The 18,122-nt window shown below is 47.2% G+C and overlaps 1 protein-coding gene across 1 annotated transcript in view; it reads left to right on the top strand.

Annotated features, from left to right (window-relative positions):
- The window catches only part of LOC311135171 (cadherin-13-like), a 352,167-nt gene that overhangs the window by 274,900 nt on the left and 59,145 nt on the right, over nt 1-18,122 (top strand). The window contains exon 8 of the mRNA XM_084169093.1: nt 12,570-12,712. Within this exon, the coding sequence (XP_084025219.1) occupies nt 12,570-12,712 (143 nt within the window). The remainder of the gene's footprint in view (nt 1-12,569; nt 12,713-18,122) is intronic.

An 18,122-nucleotide genomic window follows, 5' to 3' on the forward strand; every position in this document is an offset into this window, starting at 1 on the left:
TCTGGTTCTTTCTGCCAGTAAGTCACTGATCACTGCTGTCTGGAAGTGGAGAGACAGAGCATGATTAGTGGCTTTGAAGTGTGCTGCCAAAATGTCACACCTCAGAAGTATGCACTTGTCTAAGTAACAGTGCACTCAGGATAGTCAAGGTGAGGGACATTTGCACTTTGCATCACTGCCAGACAGGTTTTGTGTGTGTGTACGTGTGTGTGTACTTATGTGTGTACGTGTGTGCACGTGTGTGGGTGTGTTTGCCTGTGTCAAATCCAATTAGCAACGCGCATGCCCCGCCCACCTGACGATCTGTCTTTTTCAGTCATCTATTTCCTGTGTTTGAGGGGTGCAAAATCCACTTGTCACTTAAATCTCGCTGGATTGATTGCTTTCAATTTACTCCTGCGACTCTTTCATAGTCCTGCTTGTGTCACACCCTGGCTCTGGGACTCTATATGTTGAGCCAGGGTGTGTTCATTCTATGTGTTGTATTTCTTTGTTGGGAGTTCTAGTTTGTTTATTTCTTTGTTGGCCTGAGTGACTCCCAATCAGAGGCAACGAGTGTCAGCTGTGGCTGGTTGTCTCTGATTGGGAGCCATATTTAAACTGTCGGTTTTCCCTTAGTGTTTGTGGGATCTTGTTCCAGTTGGTTGTGTTTAGACTTAGGACGTCACGGTATCGTTTGTTGTTTTGTTATTCGTGTGTGCACTTTAATTAAATAAAGTATGTTCGCTCAACACGCTGCGCCTTGGTCTACTCGATACGACAATCGTGACAGAAGATCCCACCATACAAGGACCAAGCAGCGTGTCCAGGAGCAGGCAGACTGGATATGGGAGGAAGCGCCGGGAAAGGAGATGGAGAGGTTGGCGATGGCCCAGGTGGGCAAATCGTGGTCCTGGGAGGACATGCTCGGGGGCAAAGGGCCATGGGCTAGGATTAAGGCCCTGGCGAGAGAGGAGCAACGGCGTCAACAGTGTCGTCGTCGGACGGACGAGAGGCAACCCCAAAAAAATGTTAGGAGGGGGGCACACGGCATGGGCGACTGGGCAGCAGGAGGCTGCCACAGGGCGATTTGGAGAGGAGGCCACCGGGTTTGGGGGGCCAGAAGGCAGGTTGGCGGAGCCTGGATGGAGAGCGGAACCAACTTCCCGTACTCAGGCATGGCAGCATGGGACGGGGCAGGTTCCGCGGTATGCGGAGCGGCATACTGTGCCACGAGTGGTCCGGCATAGTCCGGTACGTCCTGTGCGAGCATCCCGCACGTGTCGTGCGAAGGTGGGTATGCAGCCAGGACGGAGTGTGCCGGCTCAACGCTCGTGGTCTCCAATGCCTCTCCGCGGTCCCGGATATCCTGCGCCAGTGTCATGTGCTGTTATGCCAGTACGGGTACACAGCCCTGTGCGTCCTGTGCGGATGCCTCACACCGAGTGTGTGAAGGTAGGCATTCAGCCAGGATGGGTTGTGGCCGCTCTTCACTCCAGGTCTCCTATCCGTCTCCACAGCCCGGTCTGGCCTGTTCCTGCTTCTCGCACCAAGCCTACGGTGTGCGTTGCCAGCCCGGCCCGGCCTGTTCCTGCCCCTCGCACCAAGCCTACGGTGTGCGTCGCCAGCCCGGCCCGGCCTGTTCCTGCCCCTCGCACCAAGCCTACGGTGTGCGTCGCCAGCCCGGCCCGGCCTGTTCCTGCCCCTCGCACCAAGCCTACGGTGCGCGTCGCCAGCCCGGCCTGGCCTGTTCCTGACACTCGCACCAAGCCTACGGTGCGCGTCGCCAGCCCGGCCTGTTCCTGCCACTCGCACCAAGCCTACGGTGCGCGTCGCCAGCCCGGCCCGGCCTGTTCCTGCCACTCGCACCAAGCCTACGGTGCGCGTCGCCAGCCCGGCCCGGCCTGTTCCTGCCACTCGCACCAAGCCTACGGTGCGCGTCGCCAGCCCGGCCCGGCCTGTTTCTGCCACTCGCACCAAGCCTACGGTGCGCGTCGCCAGCCCGGCCCGGCCTGTTCCTGCCACTCGCACCAAGCCTACGGTGCGCGTCGCCAGCCCGGCCCGGCCTGTTCCTGCCACTCGCACCAAGCCTACGGTGCGCGTCGCCAGCCCGGCCCGGCCTGTTCCTGCCACTCGCACCAAGCCAGGGGTGCGAGTCGTCAGCCTGGTCCAGCCCGTTCCTGCTACTCGCACCAAGCCAGGGGTGCGAGTCGTCAGCCTGGTCCAGCCCGTTCCTGCTACTCTCACCAAGCCAGGGGTGCGAGTCGTCAGCCTGGTCCAGCCCGTTCCTGCTACTCGCACCAAGCCAGGGGTGCGAGTCATCAGCCTGGTAAAGCACGTTCCTGCTACTCGCACCAAGCCAGGGGTGTGAGTCGTCAGCCTGGTCCAGCCCATTCCTGCTACTCGCACCAAGCCAGGGGTGCGAGTTGTCAGCCTGGTAAAGCCCGTTGCTGCTCCACGCACCAAGCCAGGGGTGCGAGTCGTCAGTCCGGTGAGGCCCGTTCCGGCTCCACGCACCAAGCCAGGGGTGCGCATCGTCAGCCCGGTCCGGCCCGTTGCTGCTCCACACACCAAGCCAGGGGTGCGAGTCGTCAGCCTGGTAAGGCCCATTCCTGCTCTACGCACCAAGCCAGGGGTGCGTATCGTCAGCCCGGTCCGGTCCGTTCCTGCTCCACGCACCAAGCCAGGGGTGCGTATCGTCAGCCCGGTCCGGCCCGTTGCTGCTCCACGCACCAAGCCAGGGGTGCGCATCGTCAGCCCGGTCCGTTCCTGCCTCACGCACCAAGCCAGGGGTGCGCGTCGTCAGTCCGGCACAACCCGTGCCTGGGTCACCGGTGCCTAATCAGGTACCGGTCAACTGCTCCACAACGGAGCTGAAGCTAACCGCTCCTGCTACGTCCAGTTCAGCTCCAGCCAGCGGGGCCAGACCGGACCAGGGGCGCTATGGGGGGATTATTGGAGGGTGGTGGGCAAGCCCGGAGCCAGAACCGCCGCCGAGGAGGAATGCCCACCCAGCCCTCCCCTGTTTTGCTCTGGTTGAGGCGCGGTCGCAGTCCGCGCCTTTAGGGGGGGGTACTGTCACACCCTGGCTCTGGGACTCTATATGTTGAGCCAGGGTGTGTTCATTCTATGTGTTGTATTTCTTTGTTGGGAGTTCTAGTTTGTTTATTTCTTTGTTGGCCTGAGTGACTCCCAATCAGAGGCAACGAGTGTCAGCTGTGGCTGGTTGTCTCTGATTGGGAGCCATATTTAACTGTCGGTTTTCCCTTAGTGTTTGTGGGATCTTGTTCCAGTTGGTTGTGTTTAGACTTAGGATGTCACGGTATCGTTTGTTGTTTTGTTATTCGTGTGTGCACTTTAATTAAATAAAGTATGTTCGCTCAACACGCTGCGCCTTGGTCTACTCGATACGACGATCGTGACAGCTTGTGCCAGACATTTTTTTTCCGTTAATGTTACGACCACTGGAACATTTGTCCTGTCAAACACCCCGATAATGGCTGAAATGTGCTCAATGGAATACATTGTCTTTCTGTTGCATCTATAATGCTATAGCTTCGTCAGGATTTAACGCATCGCCTCAACACTTACATCACAAGAAAGAGAAGAAAGATAACTTAATTTTGATGGGTATATATTTTTTGTGGAATTGAAAAAAGTACTAATTTAATACAATTGACATTTTTTAATATTAGATGCGCTGAAATGAAAGCAACTTCCGAAAATGAACACTCAGGTTATAGTGAAATGATGTCTGATATCGCAAAACATTTAAAGTATGTATAGATAGGTGCAATCTAGAGCCAAGCGTGTTGATTTTTAATCCGAGGGTATTCTGCTATTGACACACTTGTTGAATTATGCAACAGAACGTGCTCCAGGCTCTGTCGTAGCTGGCCGTGACCGGGAGACCCATGGGGCGGCGCACAATTGGCCCAGCGTCGTCTAGGGGAGGGAATGGCCGGCAGGGATGTAGCTCAGTTGATAGAGCATGGCGTTTGCAATGCCAGGGTTGTGGGTTCGATTCCCACGGGGGGCCAGTATGAAAAAAATTAAAAATAATGTATGCACTCACTAACTGTAAATCGATAAGAGCGTCTGCTAAATGACTAAAACGTAAATGTAAAAATGTGACAACAACAGTAATTAATGAGGCAGTCTAGACAGTGCAGTGAGTGTAGGTAGGCCTAGACAGAGCAAGTTTTTGGTGGTTGCAGCCCTGTTCCACCCTTTATGTTAATGTATTCATATATGCAATTACACCCAGTGTATTTATGCAAAGTAAACACATATCATTTTTTAGATTTTAACACAAAATACAAATAAAATACATGATACCATTAGAAAATGTGAGTGCATTCTAAGAAAATAAAAGTGACATTTTACAATAAATGTAATACCTGAATTCCTACCAAAATCCCTGAACATTATTAAAATATTTTATGTGCTATAATTCAGTCAATATCAGATGGATTTACAAAATGGTTTCATCCATTGTCCAACTGTTGCCCTTATTAGAATTGTTTTAAAAACCTTTTAACAATTTTGATGACCGTTGCTAATCCAATCTTGATCATCGCAGTCCTTCCTTGTTATTTACAGTTTTTTTTGATTGCTTAAGCACGATTTTCAAAACAGGGCCCGTGTTTTCAAAACACTACACACAATTAGCACAACCACACACCCAATTAGCAAAACACTACAGATCCTTTGCAAAATTAAACACTCTTGTAAAAACTATACACTTCTTTTTAAAAACCACACTTTGTTACCATATGAAACACACACGTTTCACATTACTATACTCTGTTTGCACGAGTTACACTCTGCTGTGATAAACCAAAAACACTTTTAGCACTTCTACTTCCCTATGATTAGAGTAGGCTACTATCAACAAAGTACAAATATAATGTAAATTCACCAAACACTACACAAGACCAATGTTGCAGACTGAAGAAACTCATTTATTTCTCAACACGCCCAAAATGTTGACATGGAGATCCATAATACTGTAACCAAACGTCACTTTACGTATTGTAAGTTCAAAAAAAATAAATAATAATAACTAGACATTGTCTCGTCGCCTAGCTGGATCTGGCCAGAGAATTTCATCAACATCGCAGGCAATGTTGTCATTAGCAAGACACCTTGGAAAGAAACGTCTTGAATGACGAATCCATCCTTGCATTGCTGCTACCTCCATCTGGTCACAGGCCTCCTCCATGGCTTGGATGAGGGGTACCTCAGCCTGGAGACGGAGATCATATACCTTCCACCGCCATGCCGAGAAAAACTCTTCTATAGGGTTGAGGAATGGAGAGTATGGTGGAAGATATAGGACGGTGAAATGTGGATGTTGCTGAAACCAGTTCTGAACCAGAGCAGAGCGGTGGAAAGACACATTGTCCCAGACAACAATGTATTGCATATGATCGATTTGATTTGCTGCTGTTATGTTGTGCAATTGGTCCAAGAATGTAAGTATGAGTGCTGTGTTGTAAGGGCCCATATGGGCATGGCGGTGGAGGACCCCATTCTGTGTAATGGCTGCACAGAGTGTTATATTACCCCCACGTTGCCCTGGGACATTGACTATAGCCCTGTGGCCAATGATGTTTCTTCCCCTCCTTCGTGTTCTCGTCAGGTTGAACCCAGCCTCATCTACGTAAATGAACTCATGCTGGATCTCCTCTCCATCCATTCGTAAAACTCTCTGAAAAACAGTGTCAGGCAAAATTGTGTAGTTCAGTGTAGATCTAGTATACATATTACAGTACAGTAAAAGATTATGAGACAGTATGCAAGATCACACTGCTAAAGTGAATACATACCTCTGCATAATCATGCCGCAGTCGTTTCACCCTTTCGGAATTGCGCTCGAAAGGCACTCGATAAATTTGCTTCATTTTAATATGTTTTTTTTTTAGGATGCGTGCCAGTGTTGATGTTGAGACCTGATGGATATCGTTGAAAATGGCGTGGTTATTGACAATGTTAGCTTGGAGCTGCTTGAGTGTTATAGCATTGTTGGCCAAAACCATGTTTACTATCTCCCTCTCTTGCTGTTCTGTGAACATAGGAGGCCTTCCCCCTTGTCGTCCCTGACCCTCAATCCTATGTAGAAAAAAAAACAGTATACAATAGTACAGTAATTTCACAGGAAAAGGTAACAGAAGTGCTGATAGTGCATAGAATATAGTACTGTAAGCAGTTACTGAAACCGTGCAGATGTTTTTGATATGATGATATTTTTACAATACCTATTTTCCAGTCGAAATGTTCTCATCACACTTGCCACTGTATATCGGCTTAGATTTGGCTGTACTCGCAGTCCAGCCTCCCTCAGCGTCAGGCCGTGGTTGACAATGTGGTCAACCAGTGTTGCGCGGATCTCATTTGTCAGATTCGGTCCTCTTTGAGCACCTTCTTGTCTTCCTCTTCCTCTTCCTCTTCCTCCCCTTCCTCCTCCTCCTCGTCCTTCTCCTCGTCCTCCTCGTTCTCCTCGTCCTCCTCCTCGTCCTCCTCGTTCTCTTCGTCCTCCTCGTTCTCCTCGTTCTCCTCCTCGTTCTCCTCGTTCTCCTCCTCGTTCTCCTCGTTCTCCTCCTCGTCCTCCTCGTTCTCCTCGTCCTCCTCGTTCTCCTCGTCCTCCTCGTTCTCCTCGTCCTCCTCCTCGTTCTCCTCGTCGTCCTCCTCCTCCTCCTCCTCGTCTTACTCTTTCTCTGACTCTTTCCATTGTGCTTGAAGACCGATGAACTCACCTGCTGCTTTTTATAGTGCTTATACACCTGATTGGTGTGTCTACAATTAAGCAAACGAGTGTTTGCACACCTGATGACTGTGTTGAACCAATTGGTTGGACGGTGTGGTAATTTGACAGTCAGTGCTTTGGTATTGCAAGGACGTGACTTCATGATAGATTTTTGTGTGTAATGTATGTTAACTGTGTTTAGTGTTTTGCAAATCACTGTGTGTAGAGTTTTGCAACAAGTGTAAGGTTGACAATGTGCTTATAGTTGTGCAAATATGGGCTGATGTTTTGCTTCTTGAGTGTAAGGTTTTGCTTATAGTGTACTACTTTTAATTTTAGTGTGTAAGCAATCCAAAAAAACTGTAAAATGGCTGATTATGTAGCAGCATCTCACCCCATATGAGCCATCAGTGAGGAAGCCTGTAGCATTCTCCCTTCCCCACTTCTTCCACCTGCTCCAGCAGCAAACAGCCCCCGGGCTCCAGCACCCCAGCCTGAGATGGAGAGGCACAGAGGGGGGCATCAATATGCAGCACACCTCTGGAAATCTACTTGGATGACAGCGTAAAAAAGCGTAAGGGGAAAAAGATAAATGAGTTAGTGCCTATTTCAGCATTTCTACTGGAGACTTAGCAGATCTGTAGCTTGTAGATGTGGACCCGTGCATGGCTCCCTGAGCGGGCCAGGGGGTTGGTGTTGCACTGATTACTGTCTCCTAGCTCTACCCATCTAGCACAGGGGCCGGATTAGGAGGCGCGCAGAGCAGAGAGCAGTGGGGTCTGTCTGATGGGATGTGATGTACAGTAGGAGTCAGCGTTTCTCTCCAGCTGCTGGGGACATTTACAACATCACTCCTGTCACAGGAAACACTAATGAAAAAGGGTGCCATGCTGCACTGGAACAGATGTTAGATACACATCCATACTGTAGTTATACACTTACTAATTTACAGCATACACACATACTGTACTGTATTTACAGGTGTGGTCAAATATATTGGCACCCTTGCTGCATGATTAACTATTTCTTCTAAAAACGTTTGGTATTTACACATGTATTTGTTTGATTTACAACTACACAGGACCAATAAAGAAAAAATTATGAAATTGAAATTGAGATTTTTTACTTCAAAATAAAAAATGGCCTGGACTAAATTATAAAAAATTATAATTAATTTGGTTGGCAATGATTCTCGTTTACTGTGTAATTTATCTGACCTGTTTTAAGTTACAGGTGGCTACAGGGTAAAAATAGTAATTCAACCAGTTTTGAAAATAAACATATTTTATTTTCTCTACAGTGCACTTTCAGTCCTTAACTTAGCAAATGGTCTTATCCAGTGCACTTACGATAAGGATTTAGAATAAACCACTTAGTACAATCTTTCTCAGAAATAGTTACTGTCAGTAACAAGGGACATTGTGTTAAAAACAATGGTACCAATCAGATCTCTCGTTCTCTCTCTCGCTCTCTCCAATCAGATCTCTCATTCTCTCTCTCTCTCTCTCTCTCTCTCTCTCTCTCTCTCTCTCTCTCTCTCTCTCTCTCTCTCTCTCTCTCTCTGTCTGTCTGTCTGTCTGTCTGTCTGTCTGTCTGTCTGTCTGTCTGTCTGTCTGTCTGTCTGTCTGTCTGTCTGTCTGTCTGTCTGTCTGTCTGTCTGTCTGTCTGTCTGTCTGTCTGTCTGTCTGTCTGCCTGCCTGCCTACCTGTCTCTCTCTCTCTCTCTCTCTCTCTCTCTCTCTCTCTCTCTCTCTCTCTCTCTCTCTCTCTCTCTTTCTCTCTCTCTTTCTCTCACTCTCTCACACACACACACACACACCCACACACAGGCATACTGTATGCATAACCCATATGCATCTGATGCAATGGTAGTGTAATAGTCAATCCTAAAGGGGTCTCAACCTCATGCAGAGATAGCTATTTGAACTGTGTGGGTGAGCAGATTTCTCCTAAAGAGTGCTGCTGGGTTGTCTTAACGTCCTCTCTCAGGGTGGCACCGTCATTATCCTAGAATAGACTGCATCTTCCTGTGATGTAGGAAAAGCACTCCCCTGACTGCGCTGTCCTGTGTCCTGGAAGATCTGAGTCCTATAAGGTGTCCCCAGGGAGGCTCTAACCGTCAGATGAAAGCTGAAATGGGCTCAGACTCAGTTCTCGGTAGAGTAGGGTCAGGCCAGGATTTGCCTTACAGCACCGGAGAGAAATTCTGCCACTCAAGCAGAAATAATGTGGGCAAATCAACTTGCTATTGGAGATTTTACAGTGCAAGCAGAAAGTACAGGCCATTTCTGGCTCCAATCTTTTCTCACTTGTGTGTGAGTGCGTATGCTTGTGTGCGGGCATATGTGTGTTTGTAGTGAGCGAGAGAGAGAGGGAGAGGAGGAAGAGAGAGAGATGTGGATGTAAGTGATTATTGGGACAATTTCCTGTCACAATTTGCAATGTTGCTGATAAACATGTATGGGAAAGATATTTTTGTTATTTGCATAATGTATTTTTAATGTCCCTCTAATGACCTTAAGAGAAGGCAAATGGAGGATCCCTGTGTTTGTACACGTTGTGCTGCCTCATTTTGGGTTACCATGGAGCTGGCGTAATCCAGTACCATAACCTGGCCTCACAGGGCTGCTCTTAATGCTAGGCACTCACTATAGAGCCTAGACTAGAAAGCTAGCGAGGGAACATTTTGTGCATCACCACTGTTTACAATAATATTACAGTATGTGTGGGTGTCACTTACTGTATGTCTAAAACAGGAGCGTGGAAGGAGAAAGCATCTGTTATGCATTACCACTACTAAGTGTGTGTTTGAGTGCCTCTGATGCTTATGCACGGGGACTAAATAATAAATAATGGCATATGATTTCGTTGAGAGTAATAGGATTGGAGTGTTTTTATGCTGTATTTATACAAGAGCTCCCCCTCTCATAGCGTCATTCCGATACATACTGTATCTGATTAGCATCAGTGGCTGAGACTTTGATGTGGCAGAGCCCTGTCTCTGTCCTGTCTGTGTGATCCAGCTGGAGAAGACAGACAGTAAGACAGGGCCGTCCCCAGCTGGAGGAGACAGACAGATAGGACAGACAGGGCAGAGCAGGGTAGGCAGGGGAGACAGGGGAGGGCAGAGCATGGCCGGGCAGAGCAGACCAGACCAGGGCAGACCAGAGCAGGGAAGATCAGAGCAGGGCAGACCAGGGCAAGGCAGACCAGGTCAGACCAGGGCAGACAGGGAAGTACATTCTTAGAAAAAAGGGTTCCAAAACGGTTCTTCGGCTGTCCCCATAGGAGAACCCTTTTTGGTTTGCAGGTAGAATAACTATTTTGGGTTCCATGTAGAACCCTCTCTGGAAAGGGTTGTACTTGGAACAACCGAAGAACCCTTTAAGGTTCTAGATAGCACCTTTTTTTCTAAATGTACAGGCCAGAGGGCAGGGCAGGACGGGGCAGAGCAGGGTAGACATTGCCTGGTTACCCAGACTCATTGCTCCGGCCAAACACCACGCCCACGAATGCTTTCGAACCCTCTGATTGGTCCCAGAAACCTATGGGTTGGTCCAGAGCCAGAACATATATGGGTAAACCAAAGTTTTGATGACTTTGATTTGTACAAGCCACTCGTCACCACAAACGACTTCAATGATGGCAGATTCAGACTGAAGTATGTAGCGATCGATAGAGCAGTGGAAGAATTCAGTGTGAGTTGTCAGGCAAGGGTAGACAGTACAGACAGGGCAGACAGGGCAGGCTGGCCAGTCACCAGTCAGCGGGACGCAGTCAACAGCTCTAATTATTCAGCAGCACCACTGGCCTCTCCACTGGAACCCACACTCCTCATTCCTCCTCACTGCACACACACTCCTACTCACAGCCCCTGGACGGGCCAACTGGAGGGATTTACTGCACATCTCCTCTGTGTGTGTGTGCATGCGTGTGTGTGTGTATGTGTGTGTGTGTGTGTGTGAGAGAGAGAGAGAGAGAGAGAGAGAGAGAGAGAGAGAGAGAGAGAGAGAGAGAGAGAGAGAGAGAGAGAGAGAGAGAGAGAGAGAGAGAGAGAGAGAGAGAGAGAGAGAGAGAGAGAGAGAGATTTTTTTTAAAGATGGTGAAAGAGATGGCCAACTCTTAGCTCGCTGGGCTCTGAAATCTGATTTAGTCTGGACTGGACTGGGAGAAGGGAGGAGAGGGCAGGATATGGGTCTTTGTCCGGAGTCCTGATGCTTGATGGGCTAGTTGGACCTGAGCAGAGAGAAGAGGGCCAGGGAACCAGTGTTCCTGAGAGGTCTATGGTGGAGGGTGATTATAGGACAGCCATATGAGGCTCTCTGTAGGACAGATGTTTGGTTACACTTTGCATGCAGCAGTGGAAGCCTCTATTCAGGGGACTAAAACTGTGGAGCTGGCCACACTCTCATGTAGATATAGAGAGACATATCATACATAATTTACATGTCTAAATCAGGTGGAAGAATGACTTCCTTTCTAGGCTCCAATCCCTCAAAAACAAAACGGTGTTGCAGAAAACGGGTGGTTAAAAACTTTTATAAGCTTTATCATTTAAGCTGCAACTGAATAGATTCTATCAACAAATAGGCTTGCCGTCAATGCAAACCATTGAACAATGTATTACTGGATCAAGCGACTATCTGTGCACCCAAAGCAGCAGGATAATCATCTTGTTTTTGCCTCTTTCCAAGCGATGAGCTTCTCTGCGTGTGTGTATGTATTGTTGTGTGATGCCTGGTGGTGATGGAGGATTGATAACCAGGAAGTGTTTGTGTGTGTGTGTGTGTGTGTGTGTGTCTGTTTTGTTTCTTGCTATCTCTTTCCATATGCATGCAATCTGTCTGTGGTAATGTGTGTGTGGGTGTGCACTGTACAGTACTGTATCTCCGGTCATGTCAGGTGTATGCGTTTTAAATGCAGTATTTTGTTGTGTGAGTTTAATACGTGCTTGGTTGGGAGCGAGGAATAGGGAGATAGAGAGAGAGGAGAGGTGTCATTTCTCTTGTGGTGGAGGTGTGAGTGGAGGTTGATTACAAAGCCATTTCCCAAGGCTTTGTCTCGCTCTGTTAGCAGAAGAGCTCAGTTTCAAAGACAATTTGTCTACCACTGAGAGGGCTTTGTGTGTGTGTGTGTGTGCCAGGTGTGCTTGCGTGCTCGCGTCTGTGTGTGTGTGTGTGTGTGTAAAAGCACAAAGGTGCATGTGGAGTGTTTATTGGTAAACTTAAAGGGGTAAGAGGTGGGTAAAGGGTGCGTTTGTGTGTGTTTAGTACCTCTTGGTGTGTGCATGGGAAGAGGATTGGCCACTAAATCAGCGGTGTGTGACATGAACACAGATGAGAAGCCCCAGAGGCATGTGTCCATTCCCTAGCCAATCACAATGCACCTCCCATCACCTCCCATCAGCTGGCGCTCAGGATCACATTAGCAGGGTCATGGAGGCTTTAGACTTCAGCCACTTTCCACACAAACACAAACTAGGTCATTTTTCTCTGAGAAGCTACCGGAGTTCATCCATCACACTCACACTCCAACCACAGTGTCCACAGCCATACACAGCCGTCCACTCAACCTCAGCCGCACCTCATACACACTTCAGATACAATACATGCAGTCTTGTCATGATGTGATTCAACAGCTCTGTGTCTTTGATAGTTATTGTCCTTTCAGTATCTCTTCATAGAAAAGTGATCTTTCACAGGAAATTATTTTTCAATTGCACTTACTATCTTATGTCCAATAGGTGATCTGCATGTCTACAAATCTTGAGTATACTGTATAGTGTCATACCATGGTATTACCCTGAATATATTCTGATCAGCTGTCATCTGTTCCCTGTTCAGGTTTGCGGTCCTGAGAGACCCGGCTAACTGGCTCAGCGTAAACCCGGTCAGAGGTACGGTGAACACCTCCGCCAATCTGGACCGTGAGTCGCCATACGTTCACAACAACAAATACACTGCCATATTTATGGCCACAGACAACGGTAAGTGAGACATTCAATAAGTCTCTTTTCATACAAATGGTGGAGTGCAGGGATGTCAAACTCATTTTGACCCGCGGGCCACATTCGGTCTTCACCGAGGTCCGAAGGGCCTTACTTTACCTTTATGGTAACATTTTACTTGACACCCAGCGTCATAACACATTATGACACGGTCATAACCATTTCATAACAGCTGACATAACTTGTCATAACCTGTCACAATATGGTCATAACACTGTCATGACCCATATATTTACAACTGTTATATATTGCGTTATGGCTGCTTATGACACCTACATAAGAGGGTCAAAACCCACATTTATTCAAATGTATTTTTTCCCTGCCAAGAAGTTTCCTTTAGTTTAAAAGTTCTTTGTTGTTGTTGTAATTAATTATTTACAGTAATGTTATTTTCCATCATTTTAAATAAAATACACTTTATGACATTGTCATGAAGCATTATGACCATCCTGTGTCACTTTACTTGGACTAAGAAAATACACTTTATGACACTGTCAAGAAGCATTATGATCATCATAATCATATAAACCAGATAAGCCTATCATGTACAAGCCCTTATGTCAGTCATCAGTCAAAAAGAAGGTGTCTTGTCCTGCTCTTGAAATCTGCTTCTGCATTCATCCCAGTCATCAAACCAAATCAAATCAATGTGTATTTGCCACATGCGCCGAATACAACATTGTAGACCTTACAGTGAAAGCCCTTAACCAACAATGCAGTTTTTAAGAAAGAAAAAAAAAAGTGTTAAGTAAAAAAATAAAAAATATATAAATAATTAAAGAGCAGCAGTAAAATAAAATAACAGTAGGGAGGCTATATACAGGGGGTACTGGTACAGAGTGAATGTGCGGGGGCACCGGTTAGTCAAGGTAATTTAGGTAATATGTACATGTGGGTAGAGTTAAAGTGACAATATATAAATAATAAACAGAGTAGCAGCAGCGTAAAAGAGGGGGTTGGGGTGGGGGGGGGCAATGCAAATAGTCCGGGTAGCAGTGATTAGCTGTTCAGGAGTCTTATGGCTTGGGGGAAGAAGCTGTTAAGAAGCCTTTTGGACCTAGACTTGGCGCTCCGGTACCGCTTGCCGTGCAGTAGCAGAGAGAAAAGCCTATGACTACGGTGGCTGGAGTCTTTGACAATTTTTAGTGCCTTCCTCTGACACCGCCTGGTATAGAGGTCCTGGATAGCAGGAAGCTTGGCCCCAGTGATGTACTGGACTGTACGCACTACCCTCTGTAGTGCCTTACGGTCGGAGGCCGAGCAGTTGCCATACCAGGCAGTGATGCAACCAGTCAGGATGCTCTTGATGATGCAGCTGTATAACGTTTTGAAAATCTGAGGACCCATGCCAAATCTTTTCAGTCTCCTGAGGGGGAATAGGCTTTGTCGTGCCCTCTTCACGACTGTCTTGGTGTGTTTGGACCATGATAGTTTGTTGGTGATGTGGACACCAAGGAACTTGAAGCTCTCAACCTGCTCAACTACAGCCCCGTCGATGAGAATGGGGGCGTGCTTCTTTTTCCTCTATGCCACAATCATCTCCTTTGATCACGTTGAGGGAGAGGTTGTTATCCTGGCACCACATGGCCATGTCTCTGACCTCCTCTCTATAGGCTTTCTCATCGTTGTCAGTGATCAGGCCTACCACTGTTGTGTCGTCGGCAAACTTAATAATGGTGTTGGAGTCGTGCCTGGCCATGCAGTCATGGGTGAACAGGGAGTACAGGAGGGGACTGAGCACGCACCCCTGAGGGGCCCCTGTGTTGAGGATCAGCGTGGCATATGTGTTGTTACCTACCCTTACCACCTGGGGGTGGCCCATCAGGAAGTCCAGGATCCAGTTGCAGAGGGAGTTGTTTAGTCCCAGGGTCCTTAGCTTAGTGATGAGCTTTGAGGGCACTATGGTGTTGAACGCTGAGCTGTAGTCAATTAACAGCATTCTTACATAGGTGTTCCTTTTGTCCAGGTGGGAAAGGGCAGTGTGGAGTGCAATAGAGATTGCATCATCTGTGGATCTGTTGGGGCGGCATGCAAATTGGAGTGGGTCTAGGAATTCTGGGATAATGGTGTTGATGTGAGCCATGACCAGCCTTTCAAAGGGAGTCATTTAGGAAGGTTACCTTTGTGTTCTTGGTCACAGGGACTATGGTGGTCTGCTTGAAACATGTTGGTATTACAGACTCAGTCAGGGACAGGTTGAAAATGTCAGTGAAGACACTTGCCAGTTGCAGTACACATCCTGGTAATCCATCTGGCCCTGCGGCCTTGTGAATGTGGACCTGTTTAAAGGTCTTACTCACATCGGCTACGGAGAGCGTGATCACACAGTCGTCCGGAACAGCTGATGCTCTCATGCATGCTTCAGTGTTGCTTGCCTCAAAGCGAGCATAGAAGTAATTTAGCTTGTTTGGTAGGCTTGTGTCACTGGGCAGCTTGCAGCTGTGCTTCCCTTTGTAGTCTGTAATAGTTTGCAAGCCCTGCCACTTCCGACGAGCGTTGGAGCCAGTGTAGTACGATTCATTCTTAGTCCTGTATTGACTCTTTAACTGTTTGATGATTCGTCGGAGGGCATAGCAGGATTTTTTATAAGCATCTGGGTTAGAGTCCCGGTCCTTGAAAGTGGAAGCTCTACCCTTTAGCTCAGTGCGGATGTTGCCTGTAATCCATGGCTTCTGGTTGGGGTACGTACGGTCACTGTGGGGACATTGTCATCGATGCACTTATTGATGAAGCCAGTGACTGATGTGGTGTACTCCTCAATGCCATCGGAAGAATCCCGAAACATATTCCAGTCTGTGCTGGCAAAACAGTCCTGTAGCTTAGCATCTGCGTCATCTGACCACTTCTTTATTGACCGAGTCACTGGTGCTTCCTGCTTTAGTTTTTGCTTGTAAGCAGGAATCAGGAGGATAGAGTTATGGTCAGATTTGCCAAATGTACACAGACCGCCACCCCTTGTCTTACCAGAGGCAGCTGTTCTATCTTGCCGATGCAGCGTATATCCCGCCAGCTGAAACATAAGATATTACAGTTTTTAATGTCCCGTTGGTAGGATATCCATGATCTTAGTTTGTCTATTTTGTTATCCAATGATTGTACGTTGGCTAATAGGACTGATGGTAGAGGCAGATTACGGGGATTTGGGCCTTGTCGGGTGTGTGAAGAAAATAATTCGCGTCCAACTCGTTGAAGAAAAAATCTTTGTCCAGTATGAGGTGAGTAATCGCTGTTCTGATATAAATAAGCTATTTTCGGTCATAAGAGATGGTGGCAGAAACATTATGTACAAAATAAGTTACAAATAACGCAAAAAAACACAATTGTTTAGGAGCCCGTAAAACGGCTGCCATCTCCTTACGGCGCAATTGCCACGCTAAAGTAGGAAGTACCAGTGACTCGCTCAATACGGAAATGGTCAGATGACGTGGATGCTACGCTACAGGACTTTTTTGCTAGCACAGACTGGAATATGTTCCGGTATTCATCCAATGGCATTGAGGAATATACCACCTCAGTCACCAGCTTCATCAATAAGTGCATCGACGACGTCGTCCCCACAGTGACTGTACGTACATATCCCAACCAGAAGCTATGGATTACAGGCAACATCCGCACCGAGCTAAAGGCTAGAGCTGCCGATTTTAAGGAGCGGGACACTAATCCGGATGCTTATAAGAAATCCCGCTATGCCCTCAGACGAACCATCAAACAGGCAAAGCGTCAATACAGGACTAAGATTGAATCCTACTACACCATCTCTGACGCTCGTCGGATGTGGCAGGGCTTGCAAACTACTACGGACTTAAAGGGAAACCCAGCCGCGAGCTGCCCAGTGACGCGAGCCTACCAAACAAGCTAAATGCCTTTTATGCTCGCTTCGAGGCAAGCAACACTGAAGCATGCATGAGAGCACCAGCTGTTCCAGACGACTGTGTGATCATGGTCTCCATAGCCGATGTGAGCAAGCCCTTTAAACAGGTCAACATTCAGAAGGTCGCGGGGCCAGACAGATTACCAGGACATGTACTCAGAGCATGCGCGGACCAACTGGCAAGTGTCTTCACTGACATTTTCAACCTCTCCCTGACTGAGTCTGTAATACCTACATGTTTCAAGCAGACCACCATAGTCCCTGTGCCCAAGAAAGCGAAGGTAACCTGCCTAAATGACTACCACTCCGTAGCACTCACGTCGGTAGCCATGAAGTGCCTTGAAAGGCTGGTCATGGCTCACATCAACACCATCATCCCGGAAACCCTAGACCCACTCCAATTCGCATACCGCCCCAACAGATCCACAGATTACGCAATCTCAATTGCACTCCACACTGCCCTTTCCCACCAGGACAAAAGGAACACCTATGTGAGAATGCTATTCATTGACTACAGCTCAGCGTTCAACACCATAGTGCCCACAAACTCATCACTAAGCTAAGGACCCTGGGACTAAACACCTCCCTCTGCAACTGGATCCTGGACTTCATGACGGGCCGCCCCCAGGTGGTAAGGGTAGGCAACAACACATCTGCCACGCTGATCCTCAACACGGGGCCCCTCAGGGGTGCGTGCTTAGTCCCTTCCTGTACTCCCTGTTCACCCATGACTGCGTCGCCAATCTTTATAATTTTTTAATAATTGCCTGACAGCGCTCAGTGGTATATTCAATCGTTTGTGGATCTTCTTGTAACCATTACCAGATTTATGAAGGTCTACAACCATCTGTCTCTTTTGAACTGCCAGTTCTATTGTTTTCTTCATGGTGTTGGATGACAAAGGGATATTGCATGCGTTTTACCTCGTTTTTATACCCTAGTGAACCAGGAAGTGATGTAATGGCTCAATAGCTCCTTAAGACTTAGATAAACTTAAATAAGTATAATTTAATTCCTGGTTTAATTTTGGTAGATGTTATTTACAATCATCTTTAAGGGTGCCATTAATTGTGAAACCTTGATTTGGAGGACATTGATTTTTTATTAAATCAATAAATGATTTTGGTGGGTTCCATTGGAACATTAATATAGTACAGTATTTCTCACATGTTTGTATCTCTATAATTATATTGTTTATATTTTTTAAAATATTGTTTGTGCATTGCCAGTCAGGGGTGCCAGTAATTTTGGAGCCCACTGTACAGTGAGGGAAAAAAGTATTTGATCCCCTGCTGATTTTGAACGTTTGCCCACTGACAAAGAAATGATCAGTCTATAATTTTAATGGTAGGTTTATTTGAACAGTGAGAGACAGAATAACAACAAAAAAATCCAGAAAAATGCATGTCAAAAATTTTATAAATTGATTTGCATTTTAATGAGGGAAATACGTATTTGACCCCCTCTCAATCAGAAAGATTTCTGGCTCCCAGGTGTCTTTTGTACAGGTAACGAGCT

This window comes from Coregonus lavaretus (assembly GCF_964263955.1).
Source record: "Coregonus lavaretus genome assembly, chromosome: 9".
Lineage (NCBI taxonomy): Eukaryota > Metazoa > Chordata > Actinopteri > Salmoniformes > Salmonidae > Coregonus > Coregonus lavaretus.